The sequence below is a fragment of the Leptonychotes weddellii genome, chromosome 3, assembly GCF_054177405.1.
Source record: "Leptonychotes weddellii isolate Sample4059 chromosome 3, ASM5417740v2, whole genome shotgun sequence".
NCBI lineage: Eukaryota > Metazoa > Chordata > Mammalia > Carnivora > Phocidae > Leptonychotes > Leptonychotes weddellii.
The window spans coordinates 70,828,293-70,848,587 of NC_138371.1; the positions used below are offsets into that span (position 1 = coordinate 70,828,293).

The following is a 20,295-nucleotide window of genomic DNA, read 5'->3' on the forward strand; positions in this document are numbered from 1 at the left end:
TCTCAAAGTATTTGAAACGAGAAGAAATGTCAGAACTTGCTTATCACAAAATCTGTAACCAGTGGGACTCAGAGCTTGGAGTCAACAGCATCTTCTAGCAGAACTCAATTCCCTGCCCACCACCTGGAACCATGTTTTTAAATCAATGGAGTTGTCCAGGAATGAAAACAAAACAGCAAAGGAATATAAACCCTCCACAAGTCCTCAGAACATGTTGTGAACAGACATGCTACTGTAATCAGTAATTAACAAAAGTGTATTTAGAAATAGAACTGGGAAAGAACTATTTATGATATTTATGTTTACAATATTTGTAAGTCTCTACCAGATTAACACAAAAAAACAAGAGATGGTTGGCTACTATTTCTCCATCACCATGATGTACTATAACAGATTTCCAAGGAAAAAGACTCCTATGGTAAATTTATAATGCTTCCAATGAAAGCCAATAAGCCTGTTCACTGAAGATACAGGATCATTTTTAGAAATGAAAGCAACATTTTCAGTCTTGCCAACCCAGTCAGTCAGAGGACTGGTATCTTCAGGAGGGGAACAAGTTTGAGAAAATGATCTTCCGGGTCCTATGTATTGAAGGGGAAACCCAGAGGACATCCGTAGACACAGAAAATGGCATTCTATGGAGGAGAATAGCAATATGGAAAATGGAAATTCACCATTTTCACATTTAGTTGGCATACACAATGTGAAAAGGAATGGACAAAATAAAAATGCAATCTAGAAAGTTCTGGGAAGGAGTCTTTAGAGCCCATGATGTTAAGTACAATTTTGGAAGAGACTTAAAAGAAAAAATGATACTGTATCCCTGCCAGAGCTGGTCCACTTACAGGAGTCAGCATCTGAATGCTCTCCGCAAAGTTCCCAATGAAGGCCATGATGGTCATCTTCTGCATGAGTCTCTCAATTTTACTGAACTGCATCATGAACCGGTCTTCATCTGACAAGTTCTCCAGGGGCTTCCTTTCCCGCTCATAGAGCCGAAACACTTTCACCTCATTCTCAGTTGGCAAGAACCTCATCAAACATTCTACAAAGTCTACAGGCAATGTCTTCAAGTCAAATCTGAAGACAGATGTGGACATGTCAGTGTTAGAGAGAAAACCTCCTATCTTTTCAACCACACCCCCATTTGGTCCTGCTCATCAACCACCATCGCAATAAACTGATGATGTCTACAGCCAAACGGTGGAGATGCCACTTGGTGCTGGCTCATGACTGCCCAACAAGTAGCTTCAGTGGTCCTTTCTGAGAACCTAGACCTCATCACAACATCCATGCTCAGTTTTTAGCCCATTACTATTGATCTAAGTCTCCAGAAATCAACACTTAAATGACAGGAAGAGCGAGAAGGCAGGCTGAAGCATCTGATGTTTAAGCGGTTCAAGGACATAGTTTTTAAGGCATATTAAGTACTGCTAATTAGGGAGACTGATATTATATACACAATTACAGAATATCTGGTAAACTCTAATATTTTTCAATTAAACCAACAGTCTGGGCTATTTTCTCTACGTTAGGAAAAAAATGTATCCAAATGCCTGTACTAAATGGATGTTTTGGTTTAAATGGATACATCCCTTGAAGGTATATCAGGTCTCTTTGGATATATGCTCAATTTGAACAAACAGAATATTTGCTACAATCTCTATTTTCTTCCCTGGACAATCTTTGTCCAGCAGAATGACAGAATTATATCTAATCATCATGATAAATACGGCATCTATAGATTAAAAACTAGAATGCCAATCATGTTTCAACTTCAGAAATCAGAACAGAATATAGGATACACTAGACTATTGGATTTTGATCCTGAGTACATGAAATTGGAACAAATGATTTCTGAGGGTCATATACTCCCCTAAAGATCTCTTACCGAAATTTATGAAATACCGATTTACAATGAATTCATTCCTAACACATCTAAAACATTTGTTCCTAATCATATTTGAAATCCATCATGACCACAAGAAGGGCAGAAAGATTCCTCTCATAGAAAAGTAAATAAAACCAATGCCTTCTCTGCAATCCAGGGATAAGAAAAGAACTGAACTTTAAAATTTCCTGAAAGCTGCTAAGAGAAACAGGAATCACATTCCTATTGTTATGACCTAAAATATGCATCTGTATCACATTTGCATCTGGCACTGAATTGTATCATTCCACAAATGCCATCAAATTTGTATTCAACAAATCGAGAGAAAATTCAGATACTCCAGAGCAAATGAACAGTCTCTCCCTTTTTTTAGCATCTGTAATTCTCCACTCCTTGGAGGTATGCATTGCTATAGACATACAGGAAAGCAGACCAAGTTAATAAATGATGTCATGATCCAGTTGTTACTCTTCTAAAATAATTTTCACTCGAATACAGCGCTCACAAGGGTAATTTCTGGCCTGCCTCTTTAGTGCTAGCATTCCATTCAACTCTGAAGTCACACATATGTAACAAAGGGAAACTTTGGTATGTGGATATCAAGGATTGCTCCATCTTTTATCTTCCATCTTGCCCTACTATTGAAATATTTATGTTCTCTACCAATCATAACTTTCTTATTTTTGTTTTTATCCTAAATTCACTAGAATCGATTTTTCCAGAATGCCCTGAACTTACACATGTATAGCTTTACATATCTCATCGGCGGTCTTTCCAGCTTTCCTTAAAGTTATGGCAAGATTTTTGGCCCTATTTGCTTCTAGTAATGTCACTTTGTTGGATCCCTTCTGTGTTATCTTCTGTTTGCTTGAAGAAAGATCAATGGCAGGACCTTGGGCTTTTGTCTTAAATATTTCCTCAAATTCATCCACATTTAAATCCTGGAGTAGAGAGGGATGAAATAGGCAAATTGGATTACACCTAAAAATTCTGACAGTTTCTTAAGCATCAAAGAACTTACTTTTTCTACTCAATACTTGCCTTTGACCATGGCTTACTCTGTTTTCCTGTTTGTGCTATGGCATGACTTAGGCCCCATGTACAGCTATGAACGTCTAAACTAGAGAACCGATTCCATCTGGCCAACTCAACAGCTTTTCCCTAATTACCTTGCAGGGCCGGCCACCACAGACTAAAACTATCAAACCAGACAGTGAGTGTGATTATTGAGTTCTTATTCACTTAGAGTTCAATAAAGGGTTTTTTAATGCCCTTTTATAAATGAAGGGCAGGGTTTATATCAGATACATATTTTGTGGCATCCACTGAAGATAATTACAACCACTCCATAGCAACATAACTATTTTTTTTTAAAGATTTTATTTATTTATTTGACAGAGAGGGAACACAAGCAGGCAGAGTGGCAGGTAGAGGGAGAGGGAGAAGCAGGCTCCCTGCTGAGCAGAGAGCCGGATACGGGGCTCGATCCCAGGACCCTGGGATCGTGACCTGAGCCAAAGGCAGATGCTTAACAGACTGAGCCACCCAGGTGCCCCGTAACATAACTTTTTAAACACAGATTTGAAACCACCTTACAAAACAGTGTCCAACTTTATTCTCTAATATTAAAAATCCTTTTCTTCTTTACATCAAGGCATTTAAAACGCTAGCATTGTGTCACTGAACCTTCCAGGTTAGCAGAGCACCCATTTTAGCTTTGCTGCCCAGAGAGCCCTCCCTGTTTCTAACCAATGAGAAAGATACCTCCAGAATTCGCTCGTCATCAATTTCGTTGAAGACCGTGCCATTGATCTGATTTGGTTTCAGGGCAACCCAGTTAAAAACTGGCATTCTGAATTTCGTCTTGATTGGCTTCTTGATTTTCACAGCTACAGAAGTCAGAGAGGATGAAATTAAGACTCCACCAAAACCCCACGATCCTCAAGAACAATCAGAGAACAGTCCTTGCAGATGACACTTTAACACTGGGGCAACACAGGCAAGAGGCGCCCAAGGGTTTTTAAACACACAAAACATCACACATGGCTTTGGCTAGGGCAATCTGAGGTCATTTGGCTGAATGATGCAACATTATGGTAAAGTTGGCTAAGAGCCAGGGGTTGTTTTTTGGTTTTGTTTTTTTTTAATGCAGGCAAATGGATTGCTCTGTTACACTCACAACGTTAGGACAACGCTTAAGACAAAGTACTGGGGAACAAAAATTATTAATAATGTTATTGGACAGCAGAGAGGACCAATGCCTCTGTGACACTGGTGAGTGTGAGTCAGATTGTGACATCTTAAATTCTTGGTTCTAGAACACGTATTTCCAAACCAATGTTAAAAGACAATCAGAGACTCCAGGCAGCGGCTGACTCCACCACCAGGACTGTGATGTCAGGAAGGCTGGCTTTGTGCTGGAGCAATACGCTCATGTGGGCCATTCTGACAACGGGGATGATACTGATGCTGAATTATTCCAACCAGACCAAGGGCCACGAACAGCTCAAAATAGAAAATATTTAAGACGACAGAAGGGGTACTCAGAAATCAGGATTAGTATTGGTTTTTGAGAATGGCCACGGTCCCGTCCCCCGCTCTTTAAAGAGCAAGTTCTCCCCAGGAGTCAGCTACGTGTGACTAGAAGGCATCCATGAACCCATGAAAAACACAGAAAACCTCTTAAGAGAGGAAGGGATATCTGTCTTTGAGGGTCAGGGGAGGAACTGTCAACTCCTCTTACTGTGGGGAGATGAGCTAAAAAAGGAAATTTATTAAAAATTCCATGAATTACACATCATAAAGAAGTCTTCCCAAACCATCTACATATATATATATATGTATATACATATATATATGTATGTATGTGTACGTACGTACACACACACACACACCTTAAGTCTGTCCTGGGCTGCCCAGCACACTATTTGGGAGCTCTGCTATTTGCCATCATTAGTAAGGGAGGGAGAAGGGCAGTACAGTACAAAATAAACCCAATGCACACTGGGCATCCCTCCGGTTGCCGACCATTCCTCCAGAGTTACGAAGGCCACATACCCAGCAGGAATGTCATCTGATAAATCCACACATAAGCATGCAGGAACACGGAAACACAGCTTTTGCCAAACCAGGTCATTCTACCACCGTGACACCATAAGCCCCACCACCCGACAGTGTTGGTCAGCTCACCGCACTTCATTTTGGTCTACACTGCCCAGGAAAACCCGTGTCCTCCGCAGGACAAAGGAACAGACTTTCCTCTAGGCTGGCATGTGAGCGATATGGAGGGAGAAGGGGGAGCAGGGGAGAAGCTGTGCGGGATCTTCCCACAATCTGAGCTGGGGGGTCCATGCCATTTGGTTCCGCCATCCATCCATGGACACCGCAGGCCCCAGGACACGCACTGAAAGTCATCCCATCTGCAGCTACCCTACTTTTAACTCGTCGGCAAAATTAGGAATACGCCTGAGACCAGAACACAGGCCAAAAAAAAAAACCAGTTATCTTCAGAAAGCTGTCCTAACTCCGACTGGGGAATGAAGGGTGGGTTACAGGAGAGGGGGCCTACAGGTGACCATGACAGACACTGTGCTCGCAGCGTTCAGGCTAAAGGAGTGGCTCTGTGTGGGTGGGCGTGTGTTCCCTGGAGAGAGCCAGAGACCAGCAGGAAAGGCCTGGAAAAGCAGCACCTAGAAGTTTGTCCTTGTTCTGTGGGGCAAATACCATTTTTCCCCAGAATAAATCGAAAATCCTTCTAGAGTGGAGGCCTTAGATTCAGCTGTGACCATTAAACTAAGAGAAAAAAACACTCTTTTTCTTTCAGGGCGGAAGGAATATGGCCTATGAAATCCAGGCTGCCTGCTTACAGAGCCATAATCTCTTTTACAGAAATGTGTGGGCAAACCTAGACCAACTGTCAGCCAACAGCGAGACTTCCCGCACACACAGGGTCCAAATGCATGGTTCGGTGTGAGATGGAATGAAAAGATGTGAAGGCACAGTGTGACCAACAGAAACACATGATAAACAGTACACTCAGTGAGGAGCAACCTACAGAAAAGCTTGATTGGCCCATCTTTTGTGGAAGCAGAAAGAACAAAGAAAATACAAAAAAAAAAAAAAAAAATTAGATATGGTTAGAGTCAAGCCACTCAGCAGTTCACACACTCTTAGCAGAGAATTTCATGCTTCTTGGACACATTTCACAAGGCAGCACAGAACCATAAATGCATTTCCATTCGGGCCTGCCTTAAAGACTCACTTATTATTTTGTTTTAAAAAGTAATCCTTCTTAGAAGAGGGGAAAAAATGATCTCATTATCGTGGTCCCAAACAGCCATATTGAACTGTGCTAGGTATTCCATAAGATACGAGCAATGTTTTAAGAAAACCATCAGCCAAGTACAAATTCTCACTGTGAACTTACAAAGCACCTTCTCCCAAAGAGACAGCAAAGGTTACAGACTGCCTGGGCATCTGTCACAGATGACCAACACGGGAAATGGGAACCAGACTGCTCTAGCACAGATGTGGGGAGGTAAGCCTAACGCTTCAAATATATATTCCACGCTGTGCATTTTCTCTATAAAATGCAAAGACAACTTCACTAGATAAAATTAGAGGACTGCATTCAGGTCCCCTATCTTGGCCACCATGCACACACCTGGCTCATTGCCTACCAAAGAGATAGGCCATCCTGTTGCCCATGGACCCAAGGGCCTAGCAATGTCACAGGTTTCTGGGTTCCAGGAGCCCGGGGCATATCATCTCAGCTCTGTCCCTTGCCTCTACTGGGACATCCTGATTCTGTCTGGCTTCTTCATTCCAAGGAGAAAGTTACCCCACACACTGGCAACCCATCTTACAAAATGTGCTAAATAACAGTCTTATAATCCTTAGATCTTATAAAACAGAACATCTTGTCATTGTTTAATGGACACTTAGGGCACCGAAGAGGAGATTCTTAAGTCCCACCCACAGCCCTCTAAAAATAGTCTAAGACACAAAGGGGACAGCCTCCAGCTGCATAACCCTGAAGGCAGCGCTGGGTCTTCAGCTGAACAGAGTTCCACACCGTAGAGCTGAGGCCATCCAGAGACCCTGCAAGTGTTCAAGATTAAGTCGTGGGAAGAGCCCAGAGGGGACAAGACTCCGAAGGGAGCCCTGGACCTGCACATCTCAGCCTCATGCCAAGGCAGTTCTGAGTTCTAAATGAGAGCTCGGTGGATAGAAGTAGAGGCTCTCTCGTGCCAGGCTGTACCAAAGAGAAAGGAGGTGGTACCCAACGAGAGCCCCCGCAGCAAGCACGGGCCACGGGGAGCATTCGCAGGGCGCTACGAGGGAAGCCTCGTCCGTGAGCCAGGCGTACAATGGCAACTACAGGTTTCCACACTCAGTGCCTGAGAGCAGCCTGTCGATGCTTCCATTCCTGGGGCTTGCTAGGAGGTTTTTGGTTCACATTCTAAAATCTAATAGTTCCACGATGACACACCTTCAACTTTTGTCCTTAGGAAGCAATAAAAGTTCTAGAAGAAAGGAGGAGATGGGGGTGACCCTGAATGGTAGAACTGAATCACTGGATTACTGTGAACATTACTTTCAATAGGCCCCTTGTTTGTTTCTTGGACAACTTCACAGAAGTTGGGGTGGAAGGAGACACCACAGACTCGGTGTGGAACAAGGTTGCTCCTGGGTGGCTTTCTGGTGCCTGAAAGGGCGTCAGTCACTAGGATGAATCAGTCGCACTGACTGGCCACTACAGCCGCTGATGGGACGGCGGTCCGGGAACTCTCCCACAGCTAAGACGGTCATTAGACACTGGACAGAAGGCTCTGAGAACTACCGCACTTAACAGAGTGGTAGGTGTTCATCGGAAATAAGAGACCGAAGTGGAGGAGAAAGCAGAATTTTCTGATGTCGCAGAGACAGCACGGCAAAGCTCAGAGCTCACGGCAATTTCAAAATGCCAGGGAAATGCTCCATGATGGGGGAAATGGCTTGTGGTATTTTAGAAAAGAGTAAAAAGTCACTTCCATGAGTCAAAAAATCAGAACTCCTATTTCAAGGCATTAGAACCACTCTCTTCGTCTAGCCCCCTCCCCCCCCCCCGCGCCCCCAACACACCCAGTTTTATTTCTGGTGAGGTGGGGATGCCACATTCTCTCCTGTTAGCAGGAGGGCAGTGTGCATGATTCAGCAGCGTTTCAAGGCACAGAGATACCGCTGTCGGCAACGCGTCCCTTGAAGGTTCAGTTGCACTACAGTGAATTCTGAGGTCTTCAAATGCGCAGAAGAGATGCCTGGAAGCCTACATCGGGCAATTACGCAGAGAGCCATTTTCCCCTTTTGTAAATGACACCGCGAATACCTTCCAAAAACAGAGCCGAGAGCACCAAAAGCACCGTGTGTCAGAGCTCCGACTAGTACAGATGCCCACAAGTGTTCCATGAATCCATGAAAATGCACTGATCCCTAAGAAGGTAACTTGTCTTTCTTCCCCTTTCTAGGTGGGGAGAGCGGAAGGTGGGAAGTCTGCAAAATCAGAACTCCCTGCTAGAGAGCACAACAGCTACCCAGAGAAAAATGCCCCTGTGCATGGCTTCCCCTTTCGAGGCTCCATTAGCAGCACTGCTCTTAGATTAAGAGGAGGTACATGGGCTTGCAAGAGACCTGGACTTTCAAAGAAGCTTTAAAGTCTCGGGAGGTAACACAGTGAGTACTTCGCACACGGGTACCTGGGTCTGAATTCGGTGCTCTTACCTGCTAATCCTGAGTTGAAAACCACTGTGGGCGAGGACGTCCCGGGCAGCGGGGGTGCAGAGGGAGGAGGAGGGGGTGGTAAAGGAGAAGCCAGCAGAGTCTCAGCGGCAGGGCCTGGCAGAGGGGGAGGAGGGGGTGGCGGGGGAGGAGGCGGGGGAGGGGGTGGGGGTGGGGGCGGTGGCGGCATGGGCGGCGTTACTGGACCATTTTGCACTAGCAAAAAAAGCAGAAACAAATTGCCTTTGAAAACAGGGGAATGGTTTCACCTGCAGGATGTCATGTGCACAAAGTATCCAAAAAACAAAACACTTAAAATGACATGGGAATTTTTTTCAAACACTGTAACATCTCCCCACTGGCAAATAAATAATACACTGCAACATACGTAAAAGCTTCAGCTTTAGAACCTTAATCTCAAAATGTAAAAAGTGGCCAACAAAAGCAAACAAAGGACATAAACGGACAGTGGATAAAAGAAGAAATACAAATATCCCGATACCCTTTCAGTTCTCCCGCCGAGGCGTCTTACCTGCTTCAGGCGTGTCTGCCGATGGAGGTAGTGGGGGGGGGGGAGGGGGCAGGCCCGAGGAGGTGACCCCCGTTACTGGTCCCATAAAGTTACCCACTGCCGCTTCTGACCCCGTGGACAATGTGCCAGAGGCCACGACTGGCAGTATGGATATGTCCCCATCCCCTTTCTTCTGAATTTTAATGGTCCCTTGTTTCTCCAGTTCATGAATCTTTTTTTCCAGAGTAGACTGTCTTTGAATGGCTTCTTCTTTTTCTTTGACCATTTTCCTTAATGTGTGAACTTGGGTATTTGCATCTTTGTAGATTTCCTGCAAAAAGAGTCCACAGTCAAGAGTTTAACTTCACATGACATTCATACCTATTACCATCAGATTGGCAAATTGAGGATCAAGAAAATAACAAAAAATAAAAGGAAAAGGGAAAGGGAGAGGAAAGGAAAGGAAAGGAAAGGAAAGGAAAAGAGAAAAAGGATACTCATAAATACATAGGAATCATATGGAACTCAGCCAGATCCTATAAACTCCCATTCATTATCAGTTGTTCATTGGTAATGCATGCAATATATTCTAGCAATTGTTACTGTTAATACAGTTCTTTCTATTAAGAAGTGTGGCTAACTCAATTTTCCCTGCAGGCAGAGAGGAACAAGGCAGAGATAATCCAAAGATAATTTTATAGCTGACTCTGGAACACCCTGAGGGTATTTCGGTGGGGCAGCATATTTTCCTTTTATTTTAAAATTTATTTGTAACTCCGAGACACATATCAGCTAACAGTAGACAAAAGGCCCTAAGTCAGATTTGGATGGAAGTCAGACTGGGATTAAAAATCTGCAGAGCGCGGAATGATCTACTCATGAATAACCAGGAGCTGATTGTTCTTGAATGGGTTTCTCCGGCCTTCACAACGCCCCCTTGACCAAGCTCAGGACAGCAATCCTGTAACATTTTCCCTTTGGTATGCAGTTAACAGAACAGGCCAGTGCTTCCCTCGACTGATTGCTTAGCTCTGTCTACGTTTTTAGCAGAAAACAAAAAAGTTACAATTTTCAATTTAAAGGCCGTCCCCGTTCCTTTTATTAGGGGCCCACCGAGGTTCCAGTGAAAGGATTTTATGGAACTTACTTGCTAGGTCTTGTACATGTGATCTCTCACCACAAACCTCCAGCAGGCAGGGAAACATTCTTCACACCCTGTCTATTATTAATAATCTGAGAGTCTGACTTGAATTGAGTCCATATGCTACAACTTTGTCTCGACAGCGTGCCAAAAAATAAATTTCCTAGAGTTAACTGTAGGACATGTCAGAATATCAAGCAACACACACAGACATGATAACCATCGCATAAAATGTGCCGTTTCATCAACGATGGTGTAAAGGCAAGCACTGTGCCTGAAAGCCCTCCAGGCGTTTTGGTGATTTTATGTTCTGGACAGTTCTAAGCACACGGATAGCACTCCATAAATACCTGACACAAGGTAAAACAATGCTAAGGCCAAATAAAATAGCTGGGATTATCTGATAACAAAACGGATTGGTTTTGCTTTGCCTTCTTTCTTTTTCTTTTTTTTTTAAGTTTTTTGGTGAATGCCATTCGGTCTCGCCTACGTTGATTTCACCATTTCCATGGCAACCATCAAATCTGGTTTCAAGTAGAAGCAAAGCAAAAAAATACAAAGAAGTCCAAGTCCTAATAAAATAAATAAGGGGCATGAATTAAATCCATGCCGTGTTTTTATTTCCAAGCAAATGGGTGATCCACTGAATCAACTCAGACTCGTCCAGATGGGAAAACATTGTTGCTCTCAAAATCTGTGATAAGGAAGGACTGAACCCCCAACATTTGACTGCGCACACGTGTATACACACCCTATGTGTATTTTCAACTGAGTATCACCTCTGAAACGGTTCCAATAAATATGCTGCATCAATGCATTCCCCTGACATGAATGTATTCCACGTTCTACTAGGACTAAAGCCGGTGCACATTCCCTGCAATGCCCGTCCAGGCCAGCTGTCATCAGCACACTTACTCGAACAACATCCAGCTCCTTGTTCCTCTGCATGAGCTGCTTTTCCAGTTCCACAATCTTGGACATGGCTTCATTCTCCGTGTCTTGCAGTTTTTCAGACAACTGTAAAGTTTTAAAAGGGAACCTGTGGTCACAACACACGACCATTCTGCTCAGGTCCTCAGTTCTCAGAAAGTAGAGCTCAAAAACCATTCGGGGCCCATCAGAGTCCTTCCTGTGTTCCCCAAGCTGTTTTCTGGAAATGTTAATATTTATAATAGGTTTCTGAATACATACTTGCTTCTAATAGGAATTAGTAATCTACACATGATCTTTAATAAAATCCATACATCAGCTCCTTAGTGTTGGGACCTAGACGGTGCCTCTCCCTCTGTTTCTGCAGGAGCTGACGAGGATGGGGGACAGTGGGTAAGGCAAGAAGGGAGATTCACTTTTCCTGCCCGAAGAAAAGGCCATTAGGCCAAAGCTTTTGAAAATCATCGGTCCACAAAACTTGGTTCTGTTATTATTGAAAACCAGCTGACAAAACAGTACTGCTGGTTTTGACCCAAACTATCCAAATACTAAGTCATTTGGAGGGCCAGTTCGAAAAAACGGGTGGCCTGCTACGAAAGTGGGTTATGTGAATATGGTCATGCAATGCTGGCTGAGGCTTCCAGAAGAAGATTGGCTGAACCATGTGTTAAATAGTTACTCTTCCCACAAGGCTCTGAAAGTGAGCAACTTCGGATTTCACTGAGAATGATCACAAGTAAAGAAAACCAGGGAGGCAAGGAGAGGAGGAAGGGTGGAGCTGAAAACCCTGATCAGGTTCAGAATATGAGTCAAATCTTTTAGGGTAAGAAACACCGGGCCGCTAAGTGCCCTTCCTAAGCGGGTGCCAACCACGTCACTGCAGCACTTACAAGGTGGGGGGAAAGGTTGGCTCACCAACTTGGCTTAACCACAGCCAAGAAGATGCCCATTTCAGAGTAATGGACAAAGGTGAAGGATGTCAAGCATGTCCGATACTCTCAACTAAGAAAATGTGGAGGAAAATAAATGGGCCACTCAAATGGGGGAAAATAATATTGCTCCAAAAAGAGACCACTGATTTATAACCAAGGACACTGCCAAGCAGGATTCAACGTAAGAATTTGGTCCTCACAATGCTTGGGTCTTTAAGAAGCACCATTTTTCGGTTCATTCCTGCAATATTCAAATATCTGCTTAATGGATGAACACATGAACTGCCTCTGAAAGCCTTTATTTAGACTCATAGTCAACTTAGTGTGTGGCAAGAAAAACCCCTCAAAGAAAAATGAGCCCCTGCCCTGAAAAGAGGACATTCCTCAAAGAAGAGGATATAAGGGAACGCTCACTAATTTCCTTGAAAATGCCTACTGTTGAAGAGATTCTTTTTAGAACTTGAGTAAGCATAAGGCAAGACTGGGCAGACATGCATCACGAAACCACAAGATCACCCTGTCCACGGGCCTGTGTGGACACACGGAGTAGAGCATGACTTACATTCACAAGACTCTGAGTGAAATATAACTTATTGACACACCAAACCAAACTCCCACAGAGGCTGAAGTGGGCGGTATCTTGCCTGGGTAGCCATGGTAGTTGCGCTGAGGGAGAGGGTTAGGTGTGAGACAGGAAAGACACAGGTAACAGTCCAATTAGCCCTGGGGCTTATTTTAGTTGTTAGAACCCATCTTTCATAGGCCTATGTGAGCACATGTGACAGAAAATGACTTCTATTCAGAAGAACAGGAGTAGAAGAGGACTTCTTCACCTCAGCCCAAATTCACATACTCGAGCGACATTTCCCCCCTACGTGGCACCAACCATCTCACTCTTGGGTGCCTGTCTGTAACTAAGATGCCCAGGAAATCTGGGCTCAGCAGAAACCAGCTCAGCAGATGAGCTAAGGCAAGGCAACGGATTCCCCTTGGTTTTAAGTAACAAATATGCTTTCTTTGAAAGAACCCCGAGCGGCTTTTGACAGCTCTCTATCTCCAGCTGCAGCTCATCCCTACACTCCAAATCCTCTCACTGACCGCCCTAACAGCTAAGTGTGCGTGTGTGTCTCCTTTCCCGAGACGTAGTTACATGAGAAATGTTTTCTTCCAGCTCTTCGACCCTCTCCAAGGCCGCATTCTTGGTCTCAGCATCTTCCAGCAGAGCTCCCACATCGAACACGTTGTCCAGGTAAGCTTGAATCTGCACCTGGAGCTTGTCGCTCTCCGTGTGCTTCAGTTTCTAAGAACCAAAACGCAAGAGAAGGCGGCCTTAGCACAGCTGTGGAGAGAGAACATAATGGTACGACAGCCTACATGTTTTTGTTGCTTCCAAATACTCCGGTCTTTTCCAGTCTTTTCCAAGAGAGGGTTTGATGCCTCAGCCTCCTTAAGAGGATCACGGAGTGTTTGACTGTTCATCTAAGAAGCTACCATCAGATTACTTTCTGGTGAATACCCTCTCCCAAACATATACACATCTCCTCCCTAATTCTTCCTATAAATTTATTCCCCATATCGACATATTCCAAACCAAAACATTTTGATACAGGTGAAATCAGACAACAGAAAAATTAAAAAGCAGCTTCGGAAGAGAGCTACGGTCCCAGGTTTGAGAGGCATCTGTGTGCAGAGGCGGTTAGAGTAAGTATAAGTTGCCTGACTAGAGAAGGTGGTTCGACTGAGGAAGAGGGTTAGGTGGGAGGTGGGGAAGACACGGATAGAATATATCAGCCCTGGGTTTGATTAGTAAATTGCTAGTCTACCGCCCTCCATGGTAACTTCCCCAAGATACTGCCCCAGCATAAGGAGTGCAGGGCTCCCCAAAGCACAGATCAGGAAGCCTTCCTCCACTCCCTGCCTTATAGGCCCAGGCATCCCAAAGGAAGTCAACCAGCTTTAAGGTGAAATTAGAGATCAAGAAAATCTGCGAGTCTTCCTTACAAGTAACATAAGTCCTGACTTCCTCTGGGGGAACAGATGAGTAGCTAGAATAATCCTGGCATATGGAGGACACCAATAAACGTACTGAACAAATCAATGGCTACTTACAAGGCTGGGCTTTTGTAAACCAATGAAGCATTTATATATTATATGCTTATAACATTAATCTTCTAACCACCTCTATCAGGGTCCAGAACCAACAGACCAGGAAGTTAGAGAAACACAGAGTTTTGGAAAAATTTTTTGAAATTTTTCAGAGGAATTATGCTCTACATAAATTCTCGGGAAGATGGATTAACTCCTAGGTCTAATCTGGAATTCCGTAACTTAGCTTGTCCTAAAGACAGTATGTTCTGTCTTAGTTTAGGAATATAAGCTAAAAAAGACACCTGAATAAGGGCAAAGCCTCGAAAGGAAAATAAAGCAGCAGCTAGGCAGGTTTTCTCACCAAGTACACGATGAGTAAGGGGCACAACCTAATGTGTTCCTCTCGCCATCGCTGCCTGGAGCCTGAAAGAGCTCCACATGACCATCACAAAACTGAACCCCCTGAACCCACAACACCATGAGCAATCTACACACCCAATGTGCGCTCAAATCCTGCCACTCTCTGAGCAGGTAGAGAAAGAGCAGAGAGAAACCTTGATCTTAGAGCAGGAAAAGCCTTTCAATACCATAATCTGTCAAAGATATTACTGATTATTGAAGTCAGAACACAATTCCAATGACTCTTCAATGGAAATCCATCATGCCTCTCCCTGAGTACAGTCCTTAGACAACATTAGGCCAGTCTCTCCAGGGGCAGCCTCGCCGGTATGATGAGCCAGGTCACGAGCTCAGAGAGTAACCGATGCTATGACTTTGCCTCGCAATAACCTGCAATTCCCTGGTTTTCCCCCTAACGAAGCCGGGCAGCTGAACTCTGGAGAGGCCCAAGGGAAGCCCTTCTATTTTCTTCGTGGCTAGAGACAAATTGGAAATTGAGGTTAACAATTCTTGCCCTCTCGTTAGTGGCCTTTCAAATTCAAGTGGACCACTGCTGCCCAGGAGGGAAAACAAAACTGCTCGAGAATCAAAGGACATGCGGGCATCCTGTGCACACACAGCCACTCGAGTCCATTTATGATTTTCACACCAACTTGCTATTTCCTAGGTGAAGAACTACAGGGAGCTGGCTGAGCACTTCTGCAGGGGAGCCAGAGAAAGAGCAACTTTAGACAGCCTGCTCCCAAGAACTTAAAAGTGGAACGACCAAAACCACCAAAGCATTAAACAGAATGTAACCGCTACACAAGGAAGTCTCTAGTGTCCATTTCCTCAGTATTTTTTTTTTTTTTTTTAACGCTCTAAGCATTTATTCATCACTCTTTAGCAGTCTTGGTGTGATGAGGTCCCCAGAGTAACCAAGAACGTGGATTGCCCAAGAGCCCGGACGAAGGGTGCAAGGAGACTTGACCCAGACAGAGCTCAAACATGGAGGAAACTGCAGCAAGGCCACAAGAGGGTGTCTGGCTCCAGTACTAAACGGCTGCAGGCAGAAGGCAGCCCGAGGTCCCAGGAGGTCGGCAAGAATCCAGTTTCTCTGGCCGATTGCATCACTCGGATAGGTTCCCTTTAACACCAGCACTACAGTACGCGGCCGCATAGAGCCTCAAGCGTTCGTTAGTCATGGCGGAAGCTATCTTTGAAGGCAGGCAAAATAAATCAAGGCTTACACTGGAGCCAAAGGTCACAGCTCTACTTACATCCAAGTATTCATCCAGGCCTAACTTGGTAAATTCATACTGGAGGTGAACTCTGAAATTCATGTCTTCTACTGAATGGACTACGATATTAATAAACTGCATCGAGGCCACCTGCAATGAAATTGCCAGCGGGTTACAGGGCTCCAAACCGGTTTTCTCAGTTTAATGGCGGGCGGATGCTTTCAATGTCACACATCTAAATGCACTTACCCGTCTCCTTTTCCTTCATTTCTCTGGGTCTTTAAAAATATTTTATCATTTTTTTAAATTCAAAAGTCACAGAGATACCACAGTAAGATGCCACTCCTCATCCGCTAGAATGACTATAATCAAAATGAAAGTGCGGCAAGGAGGTGGACAAAGTAGAACCCGCATCCACTTGGGATGTCCACACGTGCAGCTGCTTTGAAATGTCAGGCAGTTCCACAAAATGTTAAAACCTGAGTTACCAAAGAGCCCGGCCATCCTGCTCCTCGGTATGTGCCCACAGGAAAAGAAAATGCATGGCTGTACAGAAACTCCCATACGAGTGTTTACAAAAGCATTATTCACAACCAGAATGCAGGGGAAAAATCATCAATGTCCATCAACCGATGGGTTAAAATAATAAGCTATATCCACACAATGGAATATTAAATGACAATAAAAAGGGATGAAGTACTGATGCATCTTACAGTGTGGGTGAACTTGAAAACATTATGCTACATGAAACAAGTCAGTCCTAACAGACCATATAAATTATGATGCCATTCATATCAAATATCCAGAACAGGCATATCTGTGGAGATAGAAAGTAGATTAGAAGCTGCCTAAGACTGGGGATGGGAAAATGGGCAGTGACTACTAATGGGGACTCCTTCTGGGGTGACAAAGTGTTCTAAATTAGACCGCAGGGATGGCTGCACCACTCTGCAAATATGCAAAAATTATGTTCAATTGTCCACCTTCAGTGGGTAAGTTAGATCACCTCTCAGTAAAACTTTTTAGGAAGTCTTATGGGTGTACAGAACAAACTGTGTAAGGTATTACAGATATATCATAGAAAATGGAACAGTCTTAAAAAAAAAAAAAAAAATTTAAAAAATCACTTATCATCATACCACAGGATAATCACTTCTAAAATTTCACCGTGGGCCCCACTATACCAACAAGATCGTAACAGGATCTCTGACCCAAGTTTCCATTTTTAACAATCAACCGGTTTCCATTCCACAAAAGCCTTGGATTTACTGCTTTCTCTCCACAACTGCATCAGTGGCCCTGAGACCTGCCACAGAGAAAACCAGTTCCTGGTTTGGTAAGGAACAAAACAAAGTTCAATAGATCTGTTTTGCCTTATTTTTTTTTTTTTAAGACTTTATTTTTAAGTAATCTCTACCCGCAGCGTGGGGCCCAAACTCACAACCCTGAGATCAAGAGTTGCATGCTCTACCAACTGAGCCAGCCAAGTTCCCCTATTTTGTTTTTTTTAAAGATTTTCGTTATTTATTTGACAGAGAGAAACACAGCGAAAGAGGGAACACAAGCAGGGGGAGTGGGAGAGGGAGAAGCAGGCTTCCCGCCAAGCAGGGAGCCCGATGCGGGGCTCGATCCCAGAGGCCTGGGATCATGACCTGAGCCGAAGGCAGACGCTTAACGACTGAGCCACCCAGGTGCCCCTATTTTGCTCTTAATAGTGACATTTATGGTGAAAATATCTTACTAATGTTTTCCCTCTATGGGCAAACACAGTCTCCGAAAGGAGGTAAAGTGAATGAGGGATCCAGATTCACATTTTCTCTGAAAACTGCCTTCCTCCTTTCTCCTCCAAACCCAGTTTCTTTTATCTTTTTTTTTTAATTGTTTCTGTTGAGTTAAAGACTTTTTTTTTTTTTGACAGAGAGAGAAAGAGGGACAGCGAGAGAGGGAACACAAGCAGGGGGAGTGGGAGAGGGAGAAGCAGGCTTTCCGCTGAGCAGAGAGCCCAATGCGGGGCTCAATCCCAGGACCCTGGGATCAGGGCCCGAGCCGAAGGCAGACGCTTAACGACTGAGCCACCCAGGCGCCCCTGTTTCTGTTGAGTTAGAGTCTCCTCTGAGTATAAGTCCTACACTGGAAGACAGGTCAACTCTCTACGTTACAAGGAGACTCTTTTGCAATTTACTAAAAAATGACTTCAGGTGCTGTGGTTAAATAGGCTAAAGATTTTGTCAGGTTTTTTTTGTTTGTTTGGTTGGGTTTTTTTGCTTTTGTCCACAAAAAAATACAGAAAAAGGTCTTATGTTAGAAAAATTTATGTTTTATGAGGAATAAGTTGTTCGGGAGGTTGTACAACTTAACTGCATTCCCAAGGACAGTTTTAAAAAAGCCTCATTTTCTGGAGGAAAATATGGTTCAATTCCGGCATCTTTCCATTTCTCTTCTGAATATCTGTTGAGTTTTAAGATATGTCTGAGAGGCAACTATCTCCTAGGCAACAGAGGAATTGAGCAAAATACCTGCATACTAGCAGCTCCTAAATAAGCTTCCTCACTGCATGTAGATATAAATAAGTGGCAAGAAATACACTGTCTGTCCCTTCTAAACAGTGCAGGCATTTTATTTTTATTTTTTAAAGATTTTATTTATTTATTTGACAGAGAGAGACACAACGAGAGCAGGAACACAAGCAGGGGGCGTGGCAGAGGGAGAAGCAGACTTCCCACTGAGCAGGGAGCCCAATGCGGGGCTCGATCCCAGGACCCTGGGACCATGACCTGAGCCGAAGGCAGACGCTCAGCAACTGAGCCACCCAGGCATCCCCAGTGCAGGCATTTTAAAGGGCTTGATTATATAAATTTTAATTTCAGCAGAAACTCAAGTGGCAGGGAGACCCCCCGAGGTCTGATAATGACTGAAGTGGGCCCCATGTAACACAGCAAGGAACAGTGCGGACCACCGTTCCAGTGGCAAATTGGAAAGGGGATCTTCAGACTAAAAATAGGGGCAACTTGGCTCCAGAGGCTGATACTCTGCAAGCCCAGGGGTCTTGTGTTAGCTGAATTTTTAGTTTAAAAAAAAAAGAGAAATCTGTTACTTTATGCACCATTTCCAAATTTTTTATGGAGGGACATCACTGTCAGACTCAACTCACAAGGCTGTATGTTGGCTTCAGCATGGGAGCCTCCAGTTTGCAACCTCAGCTTTCAGGGACAAAGAAGTTGCCCCTCTGAAGGCAGAGGAAAGAAACCAGTAAAGTGAGCCACGCATGGCTTCTTCACGTACTTATCATTCGTGCCAACACGGGCCTTCAAACACTCCAGAAATTCCTAACAAGAAAATTAAAAAGCCAATGTGAAAGTACTCGTTTCACATTATTTGTCTTTAAAAAAAAAAAAAAAAAACCAGCAAATAACAGGCTTTGATGGAACAGAAAAGCTTCTCTAGAAGGACTGCATCATTTTCACGGAATTTGGAAGGGGTTGAGGGCTAGGATGCATATAAAATTTAAGGACCCAGAAAAAATTTTCACATGAAAGGGTTAGAAATCTGCAAAGCTGTGTTTCATGGTTTACAGCCACTGAGGCAATTCAAATGAAAACTGTGCCTGGCACCCTACACGCAGGTTTGAGCAGACTGGACAACATAAGAACTGAGCTGGGCACCTGCTCCAAGCTAGATGTGAGCTGAGAGATGAAGCCCCCGTGAGATCTCCTAGGCTCAGAAGTTGCCCGGGTCAACTGGATTGGGTCAGAGAAAGCCTGCAGATCTGGGTGCACTCATGGGTAGTCTGTCTCAGAAATGCTCTAGGGTAGATTTCCATCTTCAATCCAAGATTAAGATTAAAGTCTATGAATTCAGCAGTGCTCAAACTCCTTTTGCTGTTTGTCCCCAGAGAGGACAGCACTGCCGCTGAACCACACGTTCTTGCATGAGAACTACCGTGCTAAGGAGCTCTGCAGTATGATGATGCGCTCACAGTTACCAGAGCGGGAAGGAAATCATGAGTGGTGGAGGGGGGGGCGGGGGGTTGTGGGTGGAAATCACTGCTGTATAGTAATTTGGGGGATGCATACAGTCAATTCTACAAACCAATGCACTTTAGTCTTTGAGAATGTAGTCTGGAGAAAGCCACTGGCTGGGGTGTGCAAAAGACAAAATGGTCAAGATTCTTGGTTTCTACTTTCTTTACTGAAAACTATAACTGGCAATTGCAGGAATTTGTACCAGGAGTTAACATCCTTTCCCCAAATGCATGGCTTCACCCTTTATTCGCTATAAATAATTAGGGCTTTGGGCCTTTATTATAAGCATGCACGTGAGGGATAAAACTGGAAATAAACACCAATTTCCCCTGTAAGGGAAAAATACAAAGTGTGAGGAACACTCTAAACTGAATCTATAGCATACTATACTCAATTTTCTGTCCT

General features: G+C 44.0%; 1 protein-coding gene across 8 annotated transcripts in view; it reads right to left on the bottom strand.

Annotated features, from left to right (window-relative positions):
• FMNL2 (formin like 2) overlaps positions 1 to 20,295 on the bottom strand; it is a 307,029-nt gene that overhangs the window by 16,588 nt on the left and 270,146 nt on the right. For all 8 annotated transcript variants that reach the window (XM_081814428.1, XM_081814431.1, XM_081814429.1 and 5 more), the window contains 8 exons: positions 15,908 to 16,018; positions 13,312 to 13,461; positions 11,215 to 11,316; positions 9,180 to 9,489; positions 8,651 to 8,863; positions 3,656 to 3,780; positions 2,630 to 2,832; positions 846 to 1,080 (listed from right to left, as the gene is read on the bottom strand). In XM_081814428.1, coding sequence (XP_081670554.1) covers positions 846 to 1,080; positions 2,630 to 2,832; positions 3,656 to 3,780; positions 8,651 to 8,863; positions 9,180 to 9,489; positions 11,215 to 11,316; positions 13,312 to 13,461; positions 15,908 to 16,018 — 1,449 coding nt within the window. The remainder of the gene's footprint in view (positions 1 to 845; positions 1,081 to 2,629; positions 2,833 to 3,655; positions 3,781 to 8,650; positions 8,864 to 9,179; positions 9,490 to 11,214; positions 11,317 to 13,311; positions 13,462 to 15,907; positions 16,019 to 20,295) is intronic.